Genomic DNA, 26,450 nt, shown 5'->3' with positions numbered 1-26,450 from the left:
AGCTGGAGTATGCAGGGGGGGGGCGGGATGGGGGTTTGCCGCCGTGGGGAACGGTCCGAGCGGGGGGCGCGGGCAAGTGGCGGGCAGAGGAAGAAGGTGTGTTGTTTCTCGTGTCTTAATAAAGCTCGTAGTCTCAAATGTGGAGAAGATGCTTTATTGTAAGTTCGTTCACTCTTCAGAGCTGTTTCCTAAGGTTACCTTCAGTGTTCCCAGCTGGTGTGGGTGTATCTGTATTGCTCCCAGTTCTGCCCTGTGTGAAGTGTGTCCTCACTTCCTGTCCCCGTCTATTTATATGGCTCTCCCGTGCCCCCTCTAGTGTTTGCTCAGTTGTATTGCATCTAGTTAACTTGTGATCACCACATCCCCCTTTTTCTCTTTACATATTTTCTGTACATCGTTAAAGAAAATTGTACATCCTGTCCCGGTGTATTTATAGCTCTCCCTCTGGTGTTTGCTATTTATAGCTCTCCCTCTGGTGTTTGCTCAGTTGTTTTTGTATCTAGTAAATCTACGATTACCACATCCCCCTTTTTCTCTTTACATATTTGCTGTACATCGTTAAAGAAAATTATAGAAAACAGTTACTTATGATATGCGTATCTATGCAGGTGATGGTGCTATTGCATATTGTACAAAGCCAATGTAGTTATATGTCCAATCTTAATAAAAACATTTATGAGTCCAAACTTGATGAATTTGTTCAGAGCTTTTTTTTTTCTTTTTGTTGTTGATGACGTGGTGATATTGATATTACAAGTCCGCTGTGAATGTTGTTGGTGTTCCTTGTTATTTTAAGTACCCACTGCATCATCCCGAGGTGTTTGCATGGTCCCCTCACTGATGTTGACTGGCATGGACTTTTTTTTTCTGTGCTTGTGGTGTTGATTTATTGTCTCATCCGCCTTGGATGCTGGTGTGCTTGCTCGTTCTGGAGCAGACGTGAGTTTGTGCGATTCGTTGTCATCCCATGACATGTTTGTAGTCTTGTCATCGTTTTGCAGTGAGCTGTGTCATTGTCCTTCATGTGCCGAGTAGTACCATTGTGTACAAGTCGTTGGTTCATTGCTGTTGTTTCTGTCGTTCCTGTTTTTGTTGTTTTCGTTGCCGTACTTGTTGCTGTTTTTGTCGTTTCTGTCTTTGGTGTTGGCACTGTCGTTGTTCCTGACTTTGTTGTTTTCGTTGCCGTTCGTGTTGCTGTTTTTGTCGTTTCTGTCTTTGGTGTTGTCGCTATCTTTGTTCCTGACTTTGTTGTTTTCGTTGCCGTTCTTGTTGTCTCTGTCGTTGTCGCTATCTTTGTGCCTGACTTTGTTGTTGGTCTTGTCGCGCTTCATGTTGCTTTTGTTCTTGCTGCTGTTTGTCCCGTTTCTGCTGTGCTTCTTTTGACTGTTGTTTTTCTTGTTATACTCTATTCGTGTCCCGAGTGGATAATTTGAGTCATTGAGCATTTCGTCTCGAGAGTGGTGCGAATGATCTGATGTTGCATCGGTGCAGGTGACATCAATCATTTGTGGAGAATTGGATTCCTCATCTTTGCTTTCTTGGTGCTCCTCTTGCGGAGTCAAATTCTTCTCGATTCCATTTGACGCGGTGTCTCTGGATTCTTGGCGCTCCTCTTCTGGAGTCAAAACCTCCATGATTACAATTGACGTGGTGTCTGTGGACCTCTGGCGCTCCTCTTCTGGAGTCCAAATCTGCATGATTTCAGTTGACGTGGTGTCTCCGGACTCTTGGTGCTCCGCTTCTGGAGTTGAAATCTTCATGATTTCCGTTGATGTTGTCTCACTGGACTCCAGGTGCTCCTCTTCTGGAGTCAAAATCTGCATGGTTTCTTCTGGCTTGGTCTCTCTGGACTCCAGGTGCTCCTCTTCTGGAGTCAGAATCTGCATGGTTTCTTTCGGCGTTGTCTCTCTGGACTCCAGGTGCTCCTCTTCTGGAGTCAAAATCTGCATGTTTTCTTTCGGCTTGGTCTCTCTGGACTCCAGGTGCTCCTCTTCTGGAGTCAGAATCTGCATGGTTTCTTTCGGCGTTGTCTCTCTGGACTCCAGGTGCTCCTCTTCTGGAGTCAAAATCTGCATGTTTTCTTTCGGCATCGTCTCTCTGGACTGTTGGGTGGCCCGACTCTGTGCTTCTGTACAGACAAGCTGAGAACTGTCAGTCTAGCTGTGATCCTGTACGTCGAGTGCGATCACCTTGTTACTGTTTTCGCTCTGTGCTTCGGTACAGACAAGCTGAGAACTGTCAGTCTCGCTGTGATCCTGTACGTCGAGTGTGATCACCTTGTCACTGTCTTCGCATGCAGTGGGTAGAGGTGCATTGTCGTCTTCTTGTTCATGTGAGCTTGTTAGACTTTCATTGTCTGCTTGCGGTTGCTCAGATACAGCGGGTTTACCTTCATGGTCTTGTTCATGCATGGTGTTCGCCAGGGAGTGTTTGCTTGCATCCCTTTTGGAGTCTTTCATCACTCGCACTGTGGAGCCTGTCATCGCTCGCTCCGTGGAGTCTTCCTGTGCTCTCTGTGTGGCGTCGTCTTCGTCTAGGGTATTGCTGTCATCCAATGTATCGACGAGCTGCCATGGCATCATGGTGTTGGATTCATCTACCATGAGTAGAGTCGTGTTGAGCTTTGCAACGGTGTCGCTGATGCTGTGATCAGCATGTCCAAATAACTCCTCCATGTCTGAGTAGTATTCTTTGATACCCATTTCATCTTCATTGGCTTCTTCTACCACGAGTTGATTCGTGTTGAACTTTGCGACCATGTCGCTGATGCTGTGATAAGCATATCCAACTGACTCAGCTGTGTCTGAGTAGTATTCTTCGAAAACCAAATCATCCTGGTTGGATTCTTCTACCACGAGTTGATTCGTGTTGAACTTTGCGACCGTGTCGCTGATGCTGTGATAAGCATATCCGACTGACTCAGCCATGTCTGAGTAGTGTTCTTTGAAAACCAAATCATCTTGGTTGGATTCATCTACCACGAGTTGGTTCGTGTTGTGCTTTGCGACCGTGTCGCTGATGCTGTGATAAGCATATCCGACTGACTCAGCCATGTCTGAGAGGTAATCTTTGAAAAACAAATCATCTTTTGTTGTTTCGGAATTCTTTTTGTTCTCTTCACTTTGGGTGGTGCAGGCTGCTTTTTTTAGGGTGTTGTGCAAGTTGGTTTTAACTGTTGGTTTAAGTTCAGGCGTTTTTCTGTGTTCTGAGGCAAGAAAATTTGTGTTTACCACTTTAAGTGTCTTGTTTGCAATTTTCAGGCATTTCCCTTTTAAGTGGGCGTGGTGGGGATGCTCAGACGTCATGACGTCACGCGCAGGAATGCATTGCGCATGCGCAAATCGGCCTTCCTCCTTTACTGTGCGGTTTTGTTTCCATTGCGCATGTGCGGCGTGCGCATGCGCATTACGATCCGCGACCAAAACTTTTTTGACTGCGCATGCGCACGATCGGCACCCGCGATATTTTTTAAACTGCGCATGCGCGGCTTCCGGTTCCGGCGCATGCGCAGACGCAATTTGTAGTTCTTTGCTTACCGGAGACTGCAAAATGTGCTCCGACGCCATTTTTTCGCGGATTTCAGCGATTTTTCTGTCCCATCTGGACTGGATTTCTAAAAGTTGTAAGTTACCTTCTCTTCCCGATTTGGACTGGGTTTCAGCATTTTGGCTTTGTGAGAAATTCTTGTTATTTCTTCTTTTTGATCTGTACTTTTCATTCGCGATTTCTTGTTCTTTTCGTGATTTTTTAAGTTTTGCATCACTCAGTCTCTGTGCAGTTTGGACTCTGAGCATGTCTTGCTGTTCAAATTTCTCACAGTACTCTTCAAATTTGTTTAGTAACGTTTGTAAGCTGTTTCTGTCTTCATCTTTTGAGTATTTAAATCCATTATACACTTTCCTATTTACAGGCCCTGCGGTGAGAATTGCTATTTTAATGTTGTCGGAGGCGTCTTGTACCTCATTAGCTACGAGATCCAAATCAAACATTTGTTTAAACCTTTTCCAGACACCTCTTACATTGCCAGTCAGGTCTAGCTGCTCTGGGTGTCCAAGCCACATCCTCGAATTAGCGATGTCTTCCCAAGTCAAATGTCCAGTAGGAGATTTCCATGCCATTTTGAGCTTTCTGTATCTGCCACTGAGTTGTCCTGTAGTAAGCGTCTGAAGCCACTCCTGGGTACCATGTGTTGTTACTCGTGTCTTAATAAAGCTCGTAGTCTCAAATGTGGAGAAGATGCTTTATTGTAAGTTCGTTCACTCTTCAGAGCTGTTTCCTAAGGTTACCTTCAGTGTTCCCAGCTGGTGTGGGTGTATCTGTATTGCTCCCAGTTCTGCCCTGTGTGAAGTGTGTCCTCACTTCCTGTCCCCGTCTATTTATATGGCTCTCCCGTGCCCCCTCTAGTGTTTGCTCAGTTGTATTGCATCTAGTTAACTTGTGATCACCACAGAAGGGTTATAGCTAGTCGGCGGGGGAGGGGAGCAGGGAGCCTCCTGATCTGGCTGATAACCTGGAATATGAGGGGACTGAATGGGCCGGTCAAACCGGCTCGTCTGTTTACGCACCTGAAGGGCCTGAAGGCGGACATGGCCATGCTTCAGGAGACGCACCTGAAGGTGGCGGACCAGGTTAGACTAAGTAAGGGATGGGTAGGCCAAGTGTTTCATTCAGGGCTGGATGCAAAAAATCAGGGGGTGGCGATCCTGGTGGGGAAGAGGGTGTCGTTTGAGGCGTCAAATGTGGTGGCAGACAGCGGCGGGAGGTATGTGATGGTGAGTGGCAAGCTGCTGGGGGAGCGGGTGGTGCTGGTTAACGTATACGCCCCGAACTGTGACGATGCGGGTTTTATGCGTCGCATGTTGGGTAGGCATTCCAGATCTGGAGATGGGGGGCCTGACAATACAGTGCTGGATCCGCCATTGGATCGATCCAGGTCCAGGACGGGTAGGAGGCCAGCGGCGGCTAAGGTGTTGAGGGGGTTCATGGACCAGATGGGAGGGGTGGATCCTTGGAGGTTTGCGAGGCCGAGAGCCAGGGAGTTTTCATTCTTCTCCCATGTGCATAAGGCCTATTCCAGGATCGATTTTTTTACTATTAGCAAGGGGCTGATTTCGAGGGTGGAGGATGCCGAATATTCGGCGATAGTCATTTTGGATCATGCCCCGCACTGGATGGACCTCGAGCTGGGGGATGAGAGAGACTAGCGCCCGCTCTGGCGCTTGGAGATGGCGCTGCTGGCAGATGAGGAGGTGGGCAGGCGGGTTCGAGGATGTATCAAGAGGTATCTGGAGGCCAATGATAATGGGGAGGTCCGAGTGGGGACGGTCTGGGAGGTATTGAAGGCGGTGATTAGAGGGGAGTTGATCTCCATCCGAGCCCATAGGGAGAGGAGAGAGCAGAGGGAGAGGCTGGTTGGGGAGTTGGTGAGGGTGGATAGGAGATACGCGAAGGCTCCGGAGGAGGGTTTGCTGGGGGAGCGGCGTAGTCTCCAGGCCAAGTTTGACTTACTGACCACCAGAAAGGCGGAAGCTCAGTGGAGGAAGGCACAGGGAGCAGTGTATGAATATGGGGAGAAGGCGAGTAGGATGCTGGCGCATCAGCTCCGTAAGCGGGATGCGGCCAGGGAGATTGGTGGAGTTAAGGATAGGGGAGGGAATGTGGTGCGAAGGGGGGTAGGCATCAAATGGGTCTTCAGGGACTTTTATGAAGAATTGTATCGGTCTGAACCCCCAGCGGAGGGGGAAGGAATGGGGCGCTTCTTGGACCGGCTGAGATTCCCGAAGGTGGAGGAGGGGCAGGTGGAGGGACTGGGGGCGCCAATTGAGCTGGAGGAGCTGGTCAAAGGGATAGGGAACATGCAGTCGGGGAAGGCGCCGGTACCGGATGGGTTCCCGGTCGAATTCAATAAAATGTATGCAGACCTGCTGGGTGCCCTGTTGGTTAGGACCTTCAACAAGGCAAGGGAGGGGGGGGGGGGGGGGGGGGGGGGGGCTTTGCCCCCAACTATGTCCCGGGCGCTGATTTCCTTGATCCTTAAGCGGGACAAGGACCCCCTGCAGTGTGGATCATACAGGCCGATCTCGCTGTTAAATGTAGACGCCAAGCTGTTGGCGAAGATCTTGGCCACAAGGCTAGAGGTCTGTGTGCCGTGGGTCATCCACGAGGATCAGACGGGGTTCGTGAAGGGAAGGCAGCTGAACACCAACATACGGAGGCTCTTGAATGTTATAATGATGCTGGGGGAAGCGGAGATAGTGGTGGCGCTAGACGCGGAGAAGGCCTTTTATAGGGTTGAGTGGGGGTACTTGTGGGAGGTGCTGGAAAGGTTTGTGGAGGGGCTTGTCAGATGGGTGAGGTTGTTATATGAGGCCCCGATGGCGAGCGTGGCCACGAATAGGAGGAGATCGGAGTACTTTTGGTTATACCGAGGGACGAGACAGGGGTGTCCCTTGTCCCCCTTGCTCTTTGCGTTGGCAATCGAACCCCTGGCCACGGCGTTGAGGGAGTCGAGGAACTGGAGGGGACTGGTGCGGGGTTGGGAGGAGCACCGTGTGTCGCTTTATGCAGATGACTTATTGCTATATGTGGCGGACCCAGTGGGGGGAATGCCGGAGGTGAGGAAGATTCTCAGGGAATTTGGGGACTTCTCAGGGTACAAGCTCAACCTGGGGACGAGTGAGCTGTTCGACACGCACCCGGGGGATCAGGAGATGGGGATTGGTAGGCTCCCACTAAAAAGGGCGGAGAGGAGCTTTAGGTACCTGGGAGTCCAGGTGGCCAGGAGCTGGGGGGGCCCTACACAAACTTAACCTTACAAGGCTGGTGGAGCAAATGGAGGAGGAGTTTAAAGGATGGGACATATGGCCGCTGTCGCTGGTGGGCAGGGTGCAGTCAGTCAAGATGACGGTGCTCCTGAGGTTTTTGTTCCTGTTCCAGTGCCTCCCCATCCTTATCCCGAAGGCCTTTTTTAGGAGGGTCAACAGGTCAACAGTGTTACGGGGTATGGGCGCACGGGACCCCGAGGGTGAGAAGGGTGTTTTTGGAGCGGGGGGGGCTGGCGCTGCCCAACCTCTGTGGGTACTATTGGGCTGCCAACGCAGTGATGGTGCGTAAGTGGGTAATGGACGGGGAAGGGGCAGCATGGAAGAGGATGGAGATGGCATCCTGTGTGGGCACGAGCCTGGAGGCGCTGGTAACGGCGCCGTTGCCGCTCCCTACAACGAGGTATACCACGAGCCCGGTGGTGGCGGCTACCCTCAGAATTTGGGGGCAATGGAGACGGCACAGGGGGAGGTAGGGGTCTCGATTGGGGTCCCCGATACGGGGGAACCACCGGTTTGTTCCAGGGAGAATCGATGGGGGGTTCCTGAGTTGGCACAGGGCAGGTGTTAGGAGGTTGAGGGACCTGTTTGTAGATGGGAAGTTTGCGAGCCTGGGTGAGTTAGAGGAGAAGTTTGGGCTCCCCCCGGGGAACATTTTTAGGTACATGCAGGCAAGGGTATTTGCCAGGCGGCAGGTGGTGGGGTTCCCTCTGTTGCCCCCGCGTGGAGTCCAGGACAGGGTGCTCTCGGGGGTGTGGGTTGGGGGGGGGAGGATTTCAGACATATACCAAGTGATGCAGGAGGTGGACGAGGCCTCGGTGGAGGAGCTGAAGGGTAAATGGGAAGAGGAGCTGGGTGAGGAGATTGAGGAGGGGACATGGGCGGATGCTCTGGAAAGAGTGAACTCCTCCACTTCTTGTGCGAAGCTTAGCCTCATACAGTTCAAGGTGCTACATGGGGCTCATATGACCGGGATGAGGATGAAACGGTTCTTTGGGGGCTAGGACAGGTGTACTAGGTGTTCGGGGAGCCCAGCGAACCATGCCCATATGTTCTGGGCATGACCAGCGCTGGGGGAATTTTGGAAGGGGGTAGCAAGCACGGTGTCGAGGGTGGTAGGATCCAGGGTCAAGCCAGGCTGGGGACTCGCAATATTTGGGGTTGCAGTGGAGCCGGGAGTGCAGGAGGTGAAAGAGGCCGGTGTTCTGGCCTTTGCGTCCCTAGTAGCCCGGCGGAGGATTCTTCTTCACTGGAAGGATGCGAGGCCCCCAAGCGTGGAGGCCTGGATAAATGATATGGCGGGGTTTATGAAATTGGAGAAGGTGAAATTTGCCCTGAGGGGATCAGTACAGGGGTTTTTCAGGCGGTGGCAGCCTTTCCTAGATTTCCTGGCAGAACGGTAGGGGGATAAAGGCCAGCAGCAGCAGCCGGGGGGGGGGGGGGCGCGTTTCTGTGGGTTGGGTTGAAGGGACGTGTACATGTGTTCTTTGTTTATGACTGGTGTTAATCTATTTCTTCTTTTTTGTATTTACGGGGGGGGGGGGGTTTGCTCTTTTGTGTTTTCTTAGTTGTTGTTAATATTTTTTGTTAATATTTTCTGTTATTGATATTTTGTGAAAATTTGAATTAAAATTATTTTTTTAAAAAACATATCATTTTTAAAAACTGGAAAAACTCAGTTGTCTGGCAACACTTGGATATATTCCATTCAGTTCCTTCATCTAAATCAGTGGTTCTCAACCGGGGTCCACATAGACCCTGAGGTTCCATGTAACATTACTGGGGGTCTACACAAAAAAAATACTGAATCGGGGGTCCACGGTGATATTTTAGTGGTCCATAGAGCAATTCTACTTCAGAACAATTGTTATTACTGAGAATTAAATTTTTACAGTAATCTACGCCATATTAAAATACTAAAAGTAGAAATATTCATGTAGCTATGAATTTTTTATGGCAATCAAGTAGAAGAAAAAAACTTTACATTTGACAGTGTCGTAAATGTAAAGTTACCTCGAACAAACGGAGGTGAAAATCACCCATCTTTTCTCGGGTAGCAGTCAGCGACGTTAGATGTTTGTTTTCATGATGAATATTCACCTTTCTCTCTCTCTCTCTCTCTCTCTCTTGCACTGACAAAGGTCAAAGAGAGATTATAATCTATCTAATTTACCTTGCGGGCTGAAGGGGCTCAGAACCAAAAAGGTGCATTTGCTGTGGCCCTAATTGTCCCACTAATCTCCCTTGGATTAGTTTACCACGCTAATGAAGGAAGGATTAAGCAAACTCGGTTTAGTCACCTACTCATGATGGATATACCAACTTGGATGGCAATTCCTTTTGAAGTTAATGCTGCCGATGTAGACATTTCTTTACAGGAGACCCTCATTGAATTACAAAGTGATGAAATATTGCACGCAAAATTCAAAGATGGGAAGCATAATATATGGAAAACAAATGACACTGCTAAAAAGTACCCACTACTCTGGGATAAAGCACAGCTCTACGTTATAGCTTTTCCATCATCTTACCTTGTTGAATCAGGATTTAGTCGTGTTTTTCACTTATTATCAAAAGCTCGTAATAGACTCGACATTGTGAAAAAGGGTGATCTTCGACTATCATTGACCTCGATGGAGCCGAATATTAAAAAACTCGCTGAGCAGCATCAACCACAGGGATTTCATTGAATAAATCTGCATTTTTTTTCTTAATTACTCACTTAGGCCTATCTTAAAATGGTTTATTATGAATTATTTACTAGTGTACATAATGCTCTAGAATTTAATTGTTAAATATGTTTATTTGCAATAAATTAGTTTTCCTTCAAAATAAAGCATAATCATTTACTATTTCTTTAATATTTGATACAATTCCTTTACTTTTTTGTTAGTGAAAAATATAAGAAGCTTTTTTTTCTGTGTAATGGCTATGGGGGTCCACAAAAAAAATTAAGAGGAAAAGGGGTCCATGGGTTAAAAAAGGTTGAGAACCACTGATCTAAGTCATTAATTGTGATCAGAGGGCAGCACGGTGGTGCAGTGGTTAGCACTGCTGCTTCACGGCACCGAGGTCCCTGTTTTGATCCCGGCTCTGGGTCACTGTCTGTGTGGAGTTAGCACATTCTCCCATACCTGCGTGGGTTTCGCCCCACAACTCAAAACATATGCAGAGTAGGTGGACTGGCCATGTTAAATTGCCTGTTAATTGGAAAAAAATTAATTGGGTACTCTAAATTTATAAAACAAAATAATGATATTGTGATCAATGTAGGAATTTCAGATATATATTGTGTTATATATATTTGGTGTAGTAAGGACTAAAAGCCTGGATTATTGTGTATCTGAATGTTGCAGTTTTGTTTAAGTCCTGGTTTAAAAGACAGACACTTTGGCTACAAAGAAGTAATTAAAGCATCTACAACGCAGCAATTAAAGCATCATAAAAGTAAGATCATTTCAGCCATGGATATTGTTCATCTGACATTGGGGTAGTGCAATTTTGCTGTATATAAAGAAGGCTCCCTGGTGAGTAGATAATTGGAGACATTGTGTTTGGCCGTTGTAAGATGATGTAGTTGATGGGAAGGGCTAGGGGTTGAAGCAGTCAGTTTTGAGTTCAATTTTGATCTGTGAACAGATTAGTGGTTTCTCAAAGCAGCTTAGTTAAAACGATTTTGCCTGTGAACAGAGCAGCAGTTTCTGAAGAGGCTGGCAGGTTAAACAGTGGTTTGACACAGGCCAGAATCTGCATGTTGGCCCCTGAAGGATCTATCCCTCTGTCCAAGACATCTCTTTACAACAGGTATTCCTGGGTCTGCTAACTATATTTTAAAGTGGATTTTTACCTGAGATGGGTTTGCTTGAGTGGAGATAAAACATGGCAGTTAGAATTTGTTTCATTTCATTGGTAAACATTGCTTAATGGGTATTTGTAAGTTGTAGCTAGTAATACTGTATTAATTTTGATTTAATGTACCATATCCCTATTTGTGCGTGGAATCCGCAAAATATTCTTTCCCCTCAGTCTCACAAATTAAATAAAATATTGGTGTTTCTGTCTGGCATCCTAGCAACTGTTTGGGTCTGGCCTGGGATCGTAATAAAATAGATTGGAAGTAGATGAGACCCAACACTGATTCTTGGGACACGACAACTTACACCCTGCCAACTTGAAAATGCCCCATTTAACTAACCCTCTATCCATGTTAATTATATTGCCCCTAACTCCATGAGTCCTTAATTTGCATATTATAAACTTTTGACTGACACCTTATCTAAACTCTGCTGGTTGGAGTCATACCGGGCACAAAGGAAGATGGTTGTGTGGTTCGAGGTCAATCATCTCAACTCCAGGACATCGCTGCGGGAGTTCCTCTGGGTAGTGTCCTAGACCCAACCATTTTCAGCTCTTCATCAATGACCTCCTTTCCATCATAAGGTCAGAAGTGGGGATATTTGCCAATACTGCACAATATTCACCATTCATGACTTCTCAGATAATGAAGCAGTCCATGTCCAAACGCAGCAAGATCTGGACAATATCCAGGTTTGGGCTGACAAGTGGCAAGTTACATTCATGCCATACAAGTGCCAGGCCATCCCCTACAAGAGATGATCTAACCACCACCCCGTGGCATTCAATGGCATTGCCATCACTGAATTCCCCACAATCAACATCCTGGGGGTTACCATTGATCAGAAACTGAACTAGCCACATTACTACTGTGGCTACCAGGGGTAACTCTCTCCCCCCCCCCCCCCCCCCCCCCCCCCCGGGTCCACCATCTACAAGGCACAAGTCAGGAATGTAATGGAATACTCTCCACTTGCATGGCTGAGTGCAGCTCCATCAGCACTAAAGAAGGTCAACACCATCCAGGGCAAAGCATCCCACTTGATTGCTCCCCCTTCCACAAACATTCAAATCCTCCACCACTGACCAACAGTGGCAGCCATGTGTACGATCTACAAGATGCACTGCAGTAACTCACCAAGTTTCTTTAGACAACAGCTTCCAAACCCACGACCATTCCTATCTGGAAGGACAAGAGCAGCAGATACTTGGGAACCCCACCACCCTGGAGGTTCCCCTCCAAGCCACTCACTACCCTGATTTGGAAATATATCGTCGCTCCTTCACTGTCGCTGGGGCAACATCCTAGAAGTCCCTCTCTAGCTGCATAATGGGTGTACCTGCACCTCAAGGATTGCAGCAGTTCAAAAAGGCAACTCAGCACCACCTTCTGAAGGGCAACTAGGGATGGGCAATAAATGCTGGCCTAACCAGCGACGCCTACATCACATCAATGATTAATTCCTTTGGAACCCAAGTATGCTACTAGTTCCCCTTTGTCTACCTTCCAAAAACATTCTCAAAAATCCTCTAATAAATTCTTTAAATTTGCCAAACAAGATTTCCCTTTCATAAAACAATGTTGCCGTTGTCTGATTATACCATAATTTTCAACGTCCATTGTTAAGATTTCCTTCATAATAGATTCCACCATTTTCCTGACCACTGATATCAGATTAGAAGATGAAAATTGATTGATGCTTTTCTTGGTAACAGTGGTCCACGTTTCGCACCATACGGTAAGGTGCTGAGAACCACTGGCTTTATAAATCAGCTTGGTCCTAAGGGTCAGCTTGATATTCCATGTGGCTTTTGAGAGTTGACCAACAGTGGCAACTGCTTTCCCCATTGCTTATATTGGCTTCTACATCAAGGGACAGGTCGTCTGTCACCATGAACCTGCAGTAGCAGAATTTGAAAACAGCTTTCAGCAGCATGTTATTTACTGTGATTGGGCAGAGGTTCAACACCTTATCCCATGTCCATGGGTTTTCTTAATAGTCAAAGTTACAGACATGCGAGTATATCCAGGCAGGACAAAATTACAAAAGTGTCAGAGCTCCCAAGTTTATTAGCATTCATCAAGCAGAGGAGGCTCCGTTGACTTGGGCACGTTCGCAGGTCATGTACCCAAGGATTTGCTGTATGGCAAGGTAGCCAGAGCCAGGCGATAAGTAGGATGCCCAAAGCTCTGCTTGAAGGATGCTTGCAAGCATGATCTATGGGCCCTGGACTTTGATTACTGCACCTGGTAATACCTAGCTGACAAAAGAGGAAAATAGTGACCTCCTTTGGTTTTGTGTGCACCACCATGATGACCAATGTCCAAAGCAGCTTAGCAATAAATGCCAATGTGAAAAAAAAACACAAAGACATAGGTATCTTCAGATGCGGCACTAATGGTTTAACCTGCTTCTCAAGGATTGGCCTCTTCAGCCATCACCAAAAATGCACCACATAAAGACACCCCATCCAAAATGTATTTTGTTGCTAAGCGTCCAACTTTTATTAATGTGGGATCCTGGGAATGTCAGATTAACAGGCCCATATTAACTGCCTTATCCCACCCTCTCTTGAATAGCAGTGTAAATTTTGCTAACTTCCAACCTGCTGGAACTGTTCTAAAATTTGGAGAATTAAGAATAATCCTAAACGATGAATCCACTGCTGCCTCTTGTAGATCATAGAATTTACAGTGCAGAAGAAGCCATTCGGTCCGTCGAGTCTGCACCGGCCCTTGGAAAGAACACTCCCCGAGCCAACACCTCCCTCTTAGTAAAGTTTTTTTCAATATATTTTCTCTAGTGATATTAATTAGCTTAAGTTTCTTACCCTTAACCCCTTGATTATCCTCGTGGTATGTAACAAATTTTAATTTTTAAAAGAAAATTGTTTTATCACTTGTTTTGATTGAAACACTTTAGATATAAATTGTGAACTAGTGTTTTGCTGTTAGTCTGAATTTGCACTTTCTGTTCTATATAATCTTTTTAAAAGGCAGGTTCACTGGAGTGGGGTGGGGGGGTTCCAGTCCCCACCCCGGCTATTTGCAGTCTTGCACAGGCACTTTAATTTCATACCATTGTTTTGTTCCGTAGCTCAATTATGCTGATATGTTAAAGCGAGTAGAACCTTTGCGCAATGAACTACAGAAACTGGAAGATGATGCAAAAGAGAACCAACAAAAGGCTGATGAAGTAGAGCAAATGATTCGTGATCTGGAAACCAGCATTGCTCGTTACAAAGAAGAGTATGCTATTCTGATATCTGAAGCCCAAGCCATTAAAGCAGATCTTGCAGCTGTGGAAGCGAAGGTGGGTGTCATTAATAAAGGCTTTCCAATTGCGTTATGGAAATCCTTCTAAAGAGTGCAGGGATGGGACAGCAACTGGGGCCTGGATAATTTATCTGTCGGGTTCAAAAAAATTTGGTCAGAAAAATGTGTTATTGGCCATAAAAATCCTTTTTTTTTTCAGGTTAACCGAAGTACAGCACTATTGAAGAGTTTGTCTGCCGAACGAGACCGCTGGGAAAAGACCAGTGAAACATTTAAGAATCAGATGGCCACTATTGCTGGAGACTGCTTATTATCAGCTGCTTTCATCGCTTATGCTGGATACTTTGATCAGCAAATGCGCCAAAATCTGTTTACAACTTGGGCGCACCACCTACAGCAAGCAAGCATTCTGGTAATTTACAAATTTTAAACAGTAAAAACAGAAATCCTGGAACTATTCAATGTCAGGCAGCCTCTGGAGAGAGAGAGAGAGATCTTGTTTCCGCCCAATAACTTCAACAGAACTGATGTTCAGAACTAAAGTTCATTGGCATGAAGCATTAATTCTGTTTCTCTCTCCACACATACTGCTTCACCTGAGTATTTCCAGCATTTTTCTGTTTTTATTTCTGATTTTCAGCATCTGCAGTATTTTGCTTTGTGTTCTCATGTATTCAAAAAGCCCAGTGGTGATCCAGTAAGGTGTTTAAAATAATAGTGTTATTAGATTGCATGTTGGAGCACTTCACACAAGTCGCCTCCCCCTCTACTTCATCTAATCCGATCTGAATATTTTCCTATTCCTACCTTTCTCCCTCAACTTTACCTAGTTTCCTTTGATATGTATGTAGACCATTTTCCTCAACTTCTTGTGATGTGTTCCACATTCTCTTTACTCTTGGTAAAGATATTTCTCCTGAGTTCCATATTGGATTAAAAGCTCTAGTCTTGCATACCCTAGAAGAGGAATCATGTTTACCATCCAAACTCTGTCTAGCCCATTCATTATCTTAAAATACCTCTATTAAGTCACCCCTCAGCCTTCTCTTTCCCAGAGAAAAGAGCACTAACCTGTTCAGCCTTTAGTAATAAGAGTACTCTATCCATTCTGGTTATCAACCCGTTTTTGCACCTCCCTGACAATGCAGGTTATTTGACTTAGTGAAGGCTAACTGTAAAGCATAGCAGGCAGCATTGGATTTTGTTGAGCCTGCCCTTGGGAATCTCCATAAAACTTAACTCTCTAAATCCGAAGCAACAGAAACTATTTTTTTTGTTGAAGGTTTGATCTCAAAATTAGAGCTCAGAGTGAAGTACGTGTCACGTAACACGTGGCCGTGGAAATCTTGTCTCCCAAAAGGCTGGAAATGCTGGCTCCATTTAAATTTCCAAGAACAAGTATGATAGGTACGTGTTAATTAAGAGGAGCGAGGGATATGGTTTGAAGGCCAGTAAATCAGAGGTACAAATCGGTCCTAATTTGATTGAATGCAGGATGAAGTCATGGGGACTGATGACTTACTCCTGTCTTTGTTTCCAAAGAAACTATTCTACATACCAATAATTCTTAATTTGACCATACATGGGCAAAATTAGTTTTCTACAAGTTATTCATTGCCGTTAATTTCAGTTCCGTACAGACATAGCAAGAACGGAGTATCTGTCTAATGCTGATGAACGTCTACGTTGGCAAGCAAACTCTCTACCTGCAGATGACTTGTGCACGGAAAATGCAATCATGCTGAAACGTTTCAATAGGTATGTATTATAAAGAAAATACTTTTTGTGTAAAGTTTTGATTTGGAACAATAGTATGAGGATGTATTAAATCAGTCAAGGAACTTTTTCTGGATATTGCTGAAAAATATGTTGTCAAAACTTTTCATCTTGCACTTGTACAATTTGCAGGAATACCAAGTTATATTGCATGAGATGCTGATTGGTAGAAGCATTGCTGTGGAGATTGTGGAGTTAACTGATTGCTTAGCAGTTAACTGTCAATTGTGTTTAAATTCGAACTAGCCATTGTCCTATTGCCTTGGGAAATTAACTTGAGAATGGTGCAAAGTATCTGAAAATTTGCATTAATATACATGGATCTTAACAATTATACCAGAAACCCATTATCTGTCAATTAACTGGTGCACTGTACCAATCGGATTCCACTTGCCAACCAATTGGCACTCATGCAATATAATTTTTTTTTCTGACCATTCATAGGGTGTGCGCATCACTGAATAGGCCCTAATTTTTTTTTTTTTTTATAAATTTAGATTACCCAATTATTTTTTCTATTAAGGGGCAATTTAGCGTGGCCAATCCACCTACTCTGCACATTTTTGGGTTGTGGGGGCGAAACCCACGCAGACACGGGGAGAATGTGCAAACTCCACACGGACAGTGACCCAGAGCCGGGATCGAACCTGGGACCTCAGCGCCGTGAGGCGGTTGTGCTAACCACTAGGCCACCGTGCTGCCCGAATAGGCCCTAATTGACCTCAAACTGAGCAATGTACCTTGCAAGCCACTGGATCTGGAGTCGCATGTCGGCCAGACCAGGAAAGGATGGTAGATTTCCTTCCTGAAAGGGGATTTGTGAACCAATAGGGTTTTTACGACAATAGACAACAGTGCCATGGTTGTCATTTGAATTTTTATTACAGACTTTTATTTAATTCAGATTATCCCGTTTGCCATTGAATTCAAACCTGGATCCATGGAGCAATACCCAGAGTCTCTGGATAAGTAGTCCTGTGACAATACCACTACACCACTGTCTCCCTTGATCGTCGTTCCCTTTACATTTGTCTTCCTTGAGAATTGCCCTGATGAGGAAGCTTTGATAGCGTGCCCTTTTCAGCAATACACAAGCAATACACAAATACACTGGTTACTTCTGCAGTTTAAGGCAGTAGTTGGAGCTTCAGGTAGCTTAATCATGCAACATTAATGTTTGGACTAATGGTTGAAACGGTTTTAACCACTCACTGTCTTTAACATGTACGTGCATGGTGTAAAAATGGAAACTTGCCTTTATGTTTTTGATCTGACAAAAGAAACTTGGCTTAAATGTACAGAAAATATTTTGTACGTTTAACTGTCTCTAGCTAAATGCAACAGGGTTACTTCATTTTCTCGTTCATTGGCACTTAAAACCAAAACATGCTTTTTTTTTAATATAATTTTTATTGGAATTTTTTACAGAAAATATAAAACATAACGACAAACAATGAAATGCAACAAAATAACCCATAATAACCGTACCCAAACCAAAACATGCTTAAAGTAACAGCACTCTATATAACTAAATCTTTTTAAAACTCCAAAAATGTGAAATAATGTAATTGTTGGCAAAAATACTCCTGATGTTGTTTCTCAGGTATAACACCTGACCTCTGCACAATTTTTAATTTGGTGAATGAATTGACACAAATGAAAGGAGAAACCATGTGAAGGCAAAATGCAAGAATTACGGTTGAGAAACATTTGAGCAACTTCGATTCTGGGGGGAATTTTAAGGTGGTTTGGGTCAGATGGAGGAGTGAAATCTGTTTCTCAGCCCAAACCTATCTACCCCACTCATTTCCAGCTTTGGTTGAGACTGTAAGCTGTGTGGATAACAAAGTGATTCTAATTAGGCAGGTTGGAATGTACAGCACAGTTATTGGCACTGTTGCTTCACAGCTCCAGGGTCCCAGGTTTGATTCCCGGCTTCGGTCACTTTGTGGAGTCTGCACGTTCTCCGCGTGTCTATGTGGGTATCCTCCGGGTGCTCCGGTTTCCCCTCTCAAGTCCTGAAAGACGTGCTGTTAGATCATTTGGACACTCTGAATTCTCCCTCTGTGTACCTGAACAGGTGCCGGAATGTGGTGACTAGGGGCTTTTCACAGTAACTTCATTGCAGTGTTAATGTAAACCTACTTGTGACAAGTATTATTATTATAACTTTAAATATGATAATGAGGCTGTACGGTTTGTTTTTTTTACTTTTGGAATTAAGCTGCTGTTAGCTGGATTTCATGAGTCGAAGGAAACCCGGCAGCTTCACCAAGGCGAAGACTTTGTGAATTCAGGGGGTGTCTAGACACCACCACCTGGATCCAGGGGCCTGCCTAAGAAGCTTTTGTGACTCGAGAAAACTACCAAACCCCTCCCCGAGACCACTGATCTCCCCCGCTGCACCTCCCTTGCTCTTTATACTCCTTGCAGGTCAGGTTAATGAAATATTCCCTTTAGCTTTTTAGAGGAGCAACTTATAGGAACATTGAGTTTTGAGTTTTCTGTTACTTTGGTTTTACCATTCAGTTGTTTTGTAAGTGATACTTCAATTTCAGTGTACAGTTGTTTCCTAAGTTATTTTGTCATTTGTTACTTGCTCAGCATGATAGCACTGTGCCTTCACAGCGCCAGGGTCCCAGGTTCAATTCCCCGCTGGGTCACTGTCTGTGCAGAGTCTGCACATTCTCCCTGTGTCTGCGTGCGGTTCCTGCGGGTGCTCCGGTTTCCTCCCACAGTCCAAAGATGTGCAGGTTAGGTGGATTGGCCATGATAAATTACCCTTAGTGATCAAAAAAGGTTAGGAGGGATTATTGGTTACGGGGATAGGGTGGAAGTGAGGGCTTAAGTGGGTTGGTGCAGAGTTGATGTGCCGAATGGCCTCCTGCACTCTTATGTTCTATGTAAAACTACTTAATGGTTGTGTAGGGCATTCGCTGCTGAATCTATAGATCTTCATTCAAAATCTTGCAGGTAACAATGAGGTTTTCCCCTTTACTGTTAAGTCACACCAATGTTCAAGTTTTAATTTTCACTTGAAATAGTTTCTCGTGCACCTTATCTGTGGAACAGTTTTTTTTCATAAAAAATGTCTGACATGAATAGGAACAGAAAATTAAAGCAGTAGTTAGAAATAGAGGTGAAGTAGAGTAATGTGGTAAAAATGAAGAGGGTGCAAATGAATTTCTTCACCTGTGGCCCAAACATAGTGTGATAATGTGCCAAGTATGAGTACAGATGCTTAACTAAGAAAATCAGTTAATCTTGTTGTGACTGAGAATCCATGCACCCATTTTAAGTTACGGGATGCACACTCTGTTGTTCCCTGACAGCCTTGGTTCAGCTACTTCCTATTCCTGTTAGTGACCCATATGCCCTCCATGTTTTAGTTGCTCTTCCTGCATTTAATGCAGTTGTTCCAAATTCACATGTTCACTTATAAATGCACTGCAATGTCAACCAACATATTCTTGGGTCAGGCAGTGTTGCTGGTGAAATCCAATGCCAAGTTTTCCTTTTAAAATTTCCTTTTCTCATGCAAGATATTTTGTGTTCGACAATGGTTTTTATTCATTCATTGAATGAGGGTTTTGATGTCAAGGTCCGAATTTGCTGTACAAACCAAGGCCAGAATATTTCCTATGCCTGATAATATAATTTAATATGCACTGGAGCCACATCTTTGAGCCTAATCTGTATGGCTTGGTGCTTACAAAATACCTTTTGTCCATTGAGGGTCCAAATGCTCAATTCTTTATTCTACCGTTTGGAGCTCAGGTTTGCACGTTGGCTTGTTTATATTGGCTCTTTAATATAAAAAAGTTTCAGATGTTCTTTTATGTTTTATTTAAAGAATTGGATCTAGTTCATGTGTTTATTACATTGTAATTCCCTCAAACATACTATTTTTGAAAAGGTACCCATTAATTATTGACCCATCTGGTCAGGCCACTGAGTTCATCATGAATGAGTACAAAGAACGCAAGATTACTAGAACCAGCTTCTTGGATGATGCATTTAGAAAGAACCTAGAAAGTGCATTGAGATTCGGGAACCCATTACTGGTACAGGTATGTTGTAAAGTTACATTGCAAAGCATCTTTTTTTATTCTTGCTAGCTTCTGTATAATTACTGTCTATCCCTTTAATTCTAGGATGTTGAAAGTTATGATCCAATCTTGAACCCAGTGCTAAATCGTGAAGTTCGCAGAACTGGAGGTCGAGTGCTCATTACTCTTGGTGATCAAGATATTGACCTCTCACCATCATTTGTTATTTTCCTCTCTACACGAGACCCAACTGTAAGTCACTGAAATTACTGTGGTCAAAATGGTCTAATTTTAAAGACTAATAATACATTTTCATAGAGCTGCAGGTTCTCTCCTCTTCCGCCGCCCCCCGCCCCCCCCAGTTGCTAGATAAATGTTAATCACTGTTTTAAAGGTTTCTAGAAATCCGTACTTTGATTCAAAGCATATTCACTGTACTTGGCAACACCGTAGTCTTTCTTTACAGCCATCTTGAATTAAGTTGAAAATTTCAGAATTCACAATTTTAGAAATTCCATATTCAAACTTCAAATTGATTTTTAGAAATATTCTATCTGTGCTGAAATAGTTCATCCAGGACTACGTTATTATTTTGTAATAAAAGCACCTCTGGTGCAGGAAATCTGTTAATCTAGTTGTGACATGTGCTGAAATATGGGAGTGGTGACATTGGGCAGAAGATACTAGGTCGAATTAAGCCAAAATGCCCCTGACAGTAAACAAAAAAAACTTTTGCAGTCATTATCAAATTTCAATGCATTCCACAGGCCACCCTTGGGACCATATTTCAGCGACTCCAGCCTTTGAGATTGAATGGACAATTTAGTAGAGAGGGGGAATAAAGATGATTTTTGGAGTCTTGAGATAACTTAATTGGTTATTGATATGAAGTGAGTTTAAATAGAAATAGTTATTATTCATATGTTCTCTTATAGGTTGAATTCCCACCAGACCTTTGCTCTCGTGTTACATTTGTTAACTTCACAGTGACTCGTAGCAGCTTACAAAGCCAATGTCTAAATGAGGTGCTGAAGGCGGAGAGACCAGATGTAGATGAGAAACGTTCAGACCTGTTGAAATTGCAAGGTTGGTTTTCAATAAGCACTGATCCACCGGTGACTTTTTAAAAAAAAATTAAGCCTTGATGAATAGACTGGGGTTCACAAAACTTATAAATAACATGTAAAATTAAATTTGCGTGGGCGAAACGGTGGCGCAGTGGTTAGCACTGCTGCCTCACGGCACAGAGGACCTGGGTTAAATCCCGGCCCCGGTTCACTGTCCATGTGGAGTTTACAGATTCTCTACGTGGATCTCACCCCCAAAACCCAAAGATGTGCAGGGTAGGTGAATTGGCCACACTAAATTGACTGTTAATTTGGGGGGGGGGAAATGGGTACTCTAAATTTATTTTTTAAAAAGTAAAACTAAATTTGCTTTCCACTTGTTTGAATTACAGCGTTAAATTGTTAATGCCTTGCTGGGCAGAGAAGATAGCTTGGTAGTGCACAAATTGGACAGCTAGATTCTTCAATCTCCCCTCTATGTAGATATTTATAATTTAAGTATTTGATCGTTTTATTCTCCTTTTAATTTGTTGACGAAAAATGGGGACTGTTGTATTTTGCCGTTTTGGCATAATTCTGATTATGGTTAAACGAGAGCTAGAATTTTGCTTATTTTGTTTTTGATAGGTGAATTCCAGCTTCGTTTGCGTCAACTGGAGAAGTCTTTACTACAAGCTTTGAATGAAGTTAAAGGTCGTATCTTGGATGATGACACCATCATCACTACACTGGAGAACCTAAAGAAAGAGGCAGCAGAGGTCACCAGGAAGGTTGAAGAAACAGATATTGTTATGGCAGAGGTGGATGCTGTCTCCCAACAGTACTTGCCACTTTCTACAGCATGTAGCAGCATTTATTTCACTATGGAATCACTAAACCAGGTAGAATAAAATCTCTTTTATCACATGAATCAAAGCAAATATAGAAGTTGATTTACATGCAACTTGACTTTCTATGATATGTTTTTAATTAAAAATAATCTGGAAGGTAATATTTTTGAAATGGGTATGACATGAAAGAAAGTAGTAAATCCTTCATTTATGTTTTGTGTGAATGCATTAGCTCTTGTTACAAACTGACCAGTTGTGTTTCAAGACTTGACTAGGTTTGTTTTGGAATAATCTGTTAAATCCGAATAAAACCATTAGAGGTGAAATAGTTTGTTACACATTGTGCAATACGTAGTATGGCTATTCAATCATATAAGTCATGCCATGCCTAATAATGATGTATTGGATTCATTTTTTATGCATTGCGAATGATCAAATGTACTTTGATACTTCTGGCTCCCAAGATCTGAGGATTCAGAAAATAATGAAAAAGATATGATAGTACTTTCTGGATAATCTGATCAGGTTGCTTGTGTTGTTCATTCATCAATAGATTCACTTCCTATATCAGTATTCGCTTCAGTTCTTCCTGGATATTTATCACACCGTTCTATACGAGAATCCAAATCTGAAAGGGGTTACTGATCATACACAACGCCTCTCTTTTATTACTAAGGACCTTTTCCAGGTATGTATCAACAGACAATAAAGAAGCTTTGCTATAAATGTTATACAAAAAGGGCTATATTTTTGCAAGCATACAGATAAATGCATTATTTTCTAATGTCACAGGGAACATTTAACAGAGTGGCACGCGGTATGGTGCACAGTGATCATATCACCATTGCAATGCTGTTGGCTAAGATTCGCCTCAAGGGCCTAACTAGGTAAATGTTTTTTGTTTGCCATCCATGAATCAATTTTAACATTTTGTTTTGTGTGATAACTTTTGTTTTAAGAAGCAATTAGCTAATTTTTAACATTTGGTCCATCCTGTCTGATTTTCTGCATTCCAAGGATGGTTGATAGGCATTCATTTTTTTTTGTCCTTTTGGGAATTTCATAGTTTATCTGTAAAAGTTTAGTTTTGTTTAACAAATAGGCTATAAACATTTTTTTTCTAAATATAAATCCTCTAATTTGTTCTTTCCAGTGAACCATCGTATGACACGGAGTTTCACCACTTCCTTCGTGGTCGGGAGATTGTGCTGAATGGTTCTTTGTGCAAGATAGATTATCTCACTACAGAACAAATTGAAGGCATGGAGAGACTAAGTCGTTTACCTGTCTTTCTTGATCTAATTTCCAAAGTTCAGGTGGATGGTGTAAGTTGCATTTTAAAGAAATTGATATCTGCAGTTTTACTTAAATATATTGTCTGAAGCTTACTGCTTTGCAGACAATTTTGGGTTGTCTTAACTTTTTCTTGGACTGGGGAAAGAGGTTGTAAACACAAATCAATGGTCCAAAATAATCTCATTCATCCACAAACTTGTTCACATATGCAAATAAGGATATCTCTTCTGGACTGGTCAGCATGGTGCACTGATGTCCAGCATATATTTATTCAACTTGTTGCAATTCGTATTGTTCCAAATAAATTATAAATTTGCTTGAGTTTTAATAAAAACAGTAGCAACAAATTGGAATAATTTCATTCTAAATGTGGATCAGCTCTGGAAATCTGTGTACACAGCACGTGTTCTTCAACATTCAACATTAACTTGTACCTTCAAAGTATGTCAAGAAATACTTCCAGGGCAGCACGGTAGCATGGTGGTTAGCATAAATGCTTCACAGCTCCAGGGTCCCAGGTTCAGATCCCGGCTAGGTCACTGTCTGTGCAGAGTCTGCACATCCTCCCCGTGTGTGCGTGGGTTTCCTCCGGGTGCTCCGGTTTCCTCCCACAGTCCAAAGATGTGCGGGTTAGGTGGATTGGCCATGCTAAATTGCCCGTAGTGTCCTAAAAAGTAAGGTTAAGGGGGGTGGGGTTGTTGGGTTACGGGTATAGGGTGGATACGTGGGTTTGAGTAGGGTGATCATTGCTCGGCACAACATCGAGGGCCGAAGGGCCTGTTCTGTGCTGTACTGTTCTATGTTCTAAATACTCCTCCCCTCACATTCGAGAAAAAGTGAAACAAATAATTCCCAAGAAACAGAGCAAGCTTGAAATAGCTGATCTAGTTGTGTTGAAAGACTTCATGGCACTAATTCAAATGCTTTACTCTGACATTGCAGCATTTTGCACATTGCTCAAAATCCATCATGGAGGGCAGCACGGTGACGCAGTGGGTTAGCCCTGCAGCCTCACGGCGCCGAGGTCCCAGGTTCAATCCTGACTCTGGGGCACTGTCCATGTGGAGTTTGCACATTCTCCCCGAGTTTGCGTGGGTTTCACCCCCACAACCCAAAGATGTGCAGGCTAGGTGGATTGACCACGCTAAATTGCCCCTTAATTGGAAAAAAATTACACTAAATTTTTTTTTAAATCCACCATGGAACACTCATGGTGCATTGTTATATAGTGAAAAGTATACCATACGAAACGTGCATGTAACACTGATATGACTCAATATTATTGTTGCAATTGAAATATATAGCTGTTTCTAATTTAAGTATTTTTAGCTCCAGTCCTACAAAACAATTGCATCTAACAACTGTCTTTATTTAAAAACAAAACACTATTCAAGTATTTTGATCAATAATTTTACAAGTATTCTTTTACTGCAGCAATTTAACATCTGGCTGGAGAGTAGTTCACCTGAACAAACTGTGCCTTATCTGTGGACTAGTGAGAAACCTTTCAGTAAGCAGCAAGTCTTTAATTTCAAAACTTTATTGAATATTTGTGGTAGAGTTTATTCATTTTAATTTTCAAAGCTCCATGCAAGGTTACAAATTATTTTCTATTGTCCAGCTCCTATTGGGCAGGCTATGCACCGACTGCTGCTGATCCAGGCTTTCCGACCAGACCGCCTCTTGGCAATAGCCCACACCTTTGTGGCTACAGTTTTGGGAGACAGTTTCATGTCATCAATCGAGCAGCCATTAGACCTATCATCAATCGTAGATACAGAGGTATGTAGATGAAACAATTTGTACAACATTTGAAGAGCCATTGTTTTAACATTTTTAAATGAGTTCCTAGGTGCTTAAGGAATAAAATTCCATTTTTCCCTGCAAAATCAGTAAAAGTTGCTGGTAGTTCACAGAAGAGTATAAAATTCAATTTTTTTTCTACTGACCTATACTTCTCCGAGGATTTGGTGTTTCTATCCATTTATTTTCCAATTATTTTGATATGTCTGAATGGACAGCTACTATTGGCCATAATATTGATCATATATGTATTGTCCTGCTTCAAATTAATTTAAACTTTTTCTATGTACTCTCCACACAGTTCTAGCCAGTAGCTAAAAATGTGTGGGTTAGGTGGATTGGCCATGCTAAGTTGCCCCCTTAGTGTCCACAGATCTGCAGGTTAGGTGAATGGGGCTCGATCAATGTTACGGGAATAGGGAAGGGGAGTGGGCCTAGGTAGAGTGATCATTTGGAGGGGTTGGTGCAGACTCAATGGGCTGGTGGCCTCCTTCTGCACTGTATGGATTCTATGAACTGTTATAACCACTCTGAGGGTATGTGTATGTAATTTGTTGAAGGTTATTTCTGCAATATCTGTTGAGATTGGCTTGCTTACTGTTAGGGGGGAAAATATTCACACAAAGCCCTGAGTATAAGTTTTATTTTAAAAAGCAGTTTATTATGTCAGAATTCTGGGAGAGGAGGTCTCAGACTCCGCAGCCTTTGACAGCACCTCTCACTTGAGCTAAAGCTCACACTGGTTAATATACAGATTCAAGGGGCAGAATTAGTTGTTTTCTCATTTACATACAATCAATCAACTATATTCGCGTCACACTTATTACATGCAGTCAATCATCACATATATGATTAAAGTGGGTGTTGCCTTACCCGCCCCTAACTTCATACAGAAGTCATTCAAACTAACAATAATTTGTCCTGTCTACAGCTGTAAACCTTGAGCTCATCAAGGATACATTTTTGCATGTCTTGTTCTGTGAAGCTGTTATCAGCGGCTGTTGGGTCTCTATACATACCCACGCTTGGGTCTCATGAGACAGTTTACAGGGAATGTGGCCTGTTCAGCCGTTTTATATCACAAAATAGCTAACAGCCATTTTGTGTCCTTTCTGATACTAACAGCATTATGTATACACAATCTGTCTACAAATTGCCTCTTCCAAACAGGTATCTAAGCCAATGAGTACCTTTTGTTTCATCAGAACTATTCGAAAGTTGTGTTGTTCATGGAGGTGGGGCGAATGTATATGATTGTTAATATTATTGTTATTTTCGGTATTTTACTAAGGTGTGTCAATGTTGTATAAAATCAAAATTTTTCAATAAAAATTATTTTTTTTAAAAAGAACTATTTGAAAGTAATATAGGAGCACAAATGTAGTTATAGGGCCACCTATAATTTATATCCTAGTCCAGTATCACAAAATGTCCTCCAACACTTACTATCTTTTTAGGTAAAACCAAACACTCCTGTGCTTATGTGCTCTGTACCTGGCTATGATGCTAGTGGACGTGGAGAGGATCTTGCAGCTGAGCAAAACACACAGATTACATCTATTGCCATTGGTAAGAATGCTGCTGTTGCAGTAAATATCATTTTATCACTGAAATGCTAGTTTTTTAATCATTGAGATCTTAAATTGAGCTTTCCATTGACTATTTATTTTAACAAA

At 43.1% G+C, this 26,450-nt stretch overlaps 1 protein-coding gene across 3 annotated transcripts in view; it reads left to right on the top strand.

Moving 5' to 3' along the window:
• Nucleotides 1-26,450, top strand: part of dync1h1 (dynein, cytoplasmic 1, heavy chain 1) — a 140,420-nt gene that overhangs the window by 80,470 nt on the left and 33,500 nt on the right. For all 3 annotated transcript variants that reach the window (XM_038776735.1, XM_038776742.1, XM_038776726.1), the window contains 13 exons: nt 13,775-13,990; nt 14,153-14,365; nt 15,584-15,711; nt 19,646-19,799; nt 19,884-20,030; nt 20,714-20,864; nt 21,473-21,726; nt 22,229-22,363; nt 22,468-22,562; nt 22,829-23,000; nt 24,406-24,481; nt 24,593-24,753; nt 26,232-26,343. In XM_038776735.1, the coding sequence (XP_038632663.1) occupies nt 13,775-13,990; nt 14,153-14,365; nt 15,584-15,711; nt 19,646-19,799; nt 19,884-20,030; nt 20,714-20,864; nt 21,473-21,726; nt 22,229-22,363; nt 22,468-22,562; nt 22,829-23,000; nt 24,406-24,481; nt 24,593-24,753; nt 26,232-26,343 (2,014 nt within the window). The remainder of the gene's footprint in view (nt 1-13,774; nt 13,991-14,152; nt 14,366-15,583; nt 15,712-19,645; nt 19,800-19,883; nt 20,031-20,713; nt 20,865-21,472; nt 21,727-22,228; nt 22,364-22,467; nt 22,563-22,828; nt 23,001-24,405; nt 24,482-24,592; nt 24,754-26,231; nt 26,344-26,450) is intronic.

This window comes from Scyliorhinus canicula, chromosome 2, assembly GCF_902713615.1.
Source record: "Scyliorhinus canicula chromosome 2, sScyCan1.1, whole genome shotgun sequence".
Lineage (NCBI taxonomy): Eukaryota > Metazoa > Chordata > Chondrichthyes > Carcharhiniformes > Scyliorhinidae > Scyliorhinus > Scyliorhinus canicula.
The sequence above is the reverse complement of the archived record's forward strand: the minus strand, read 5'-3'. Positions and strand labels throughout refer to the sequence as shown.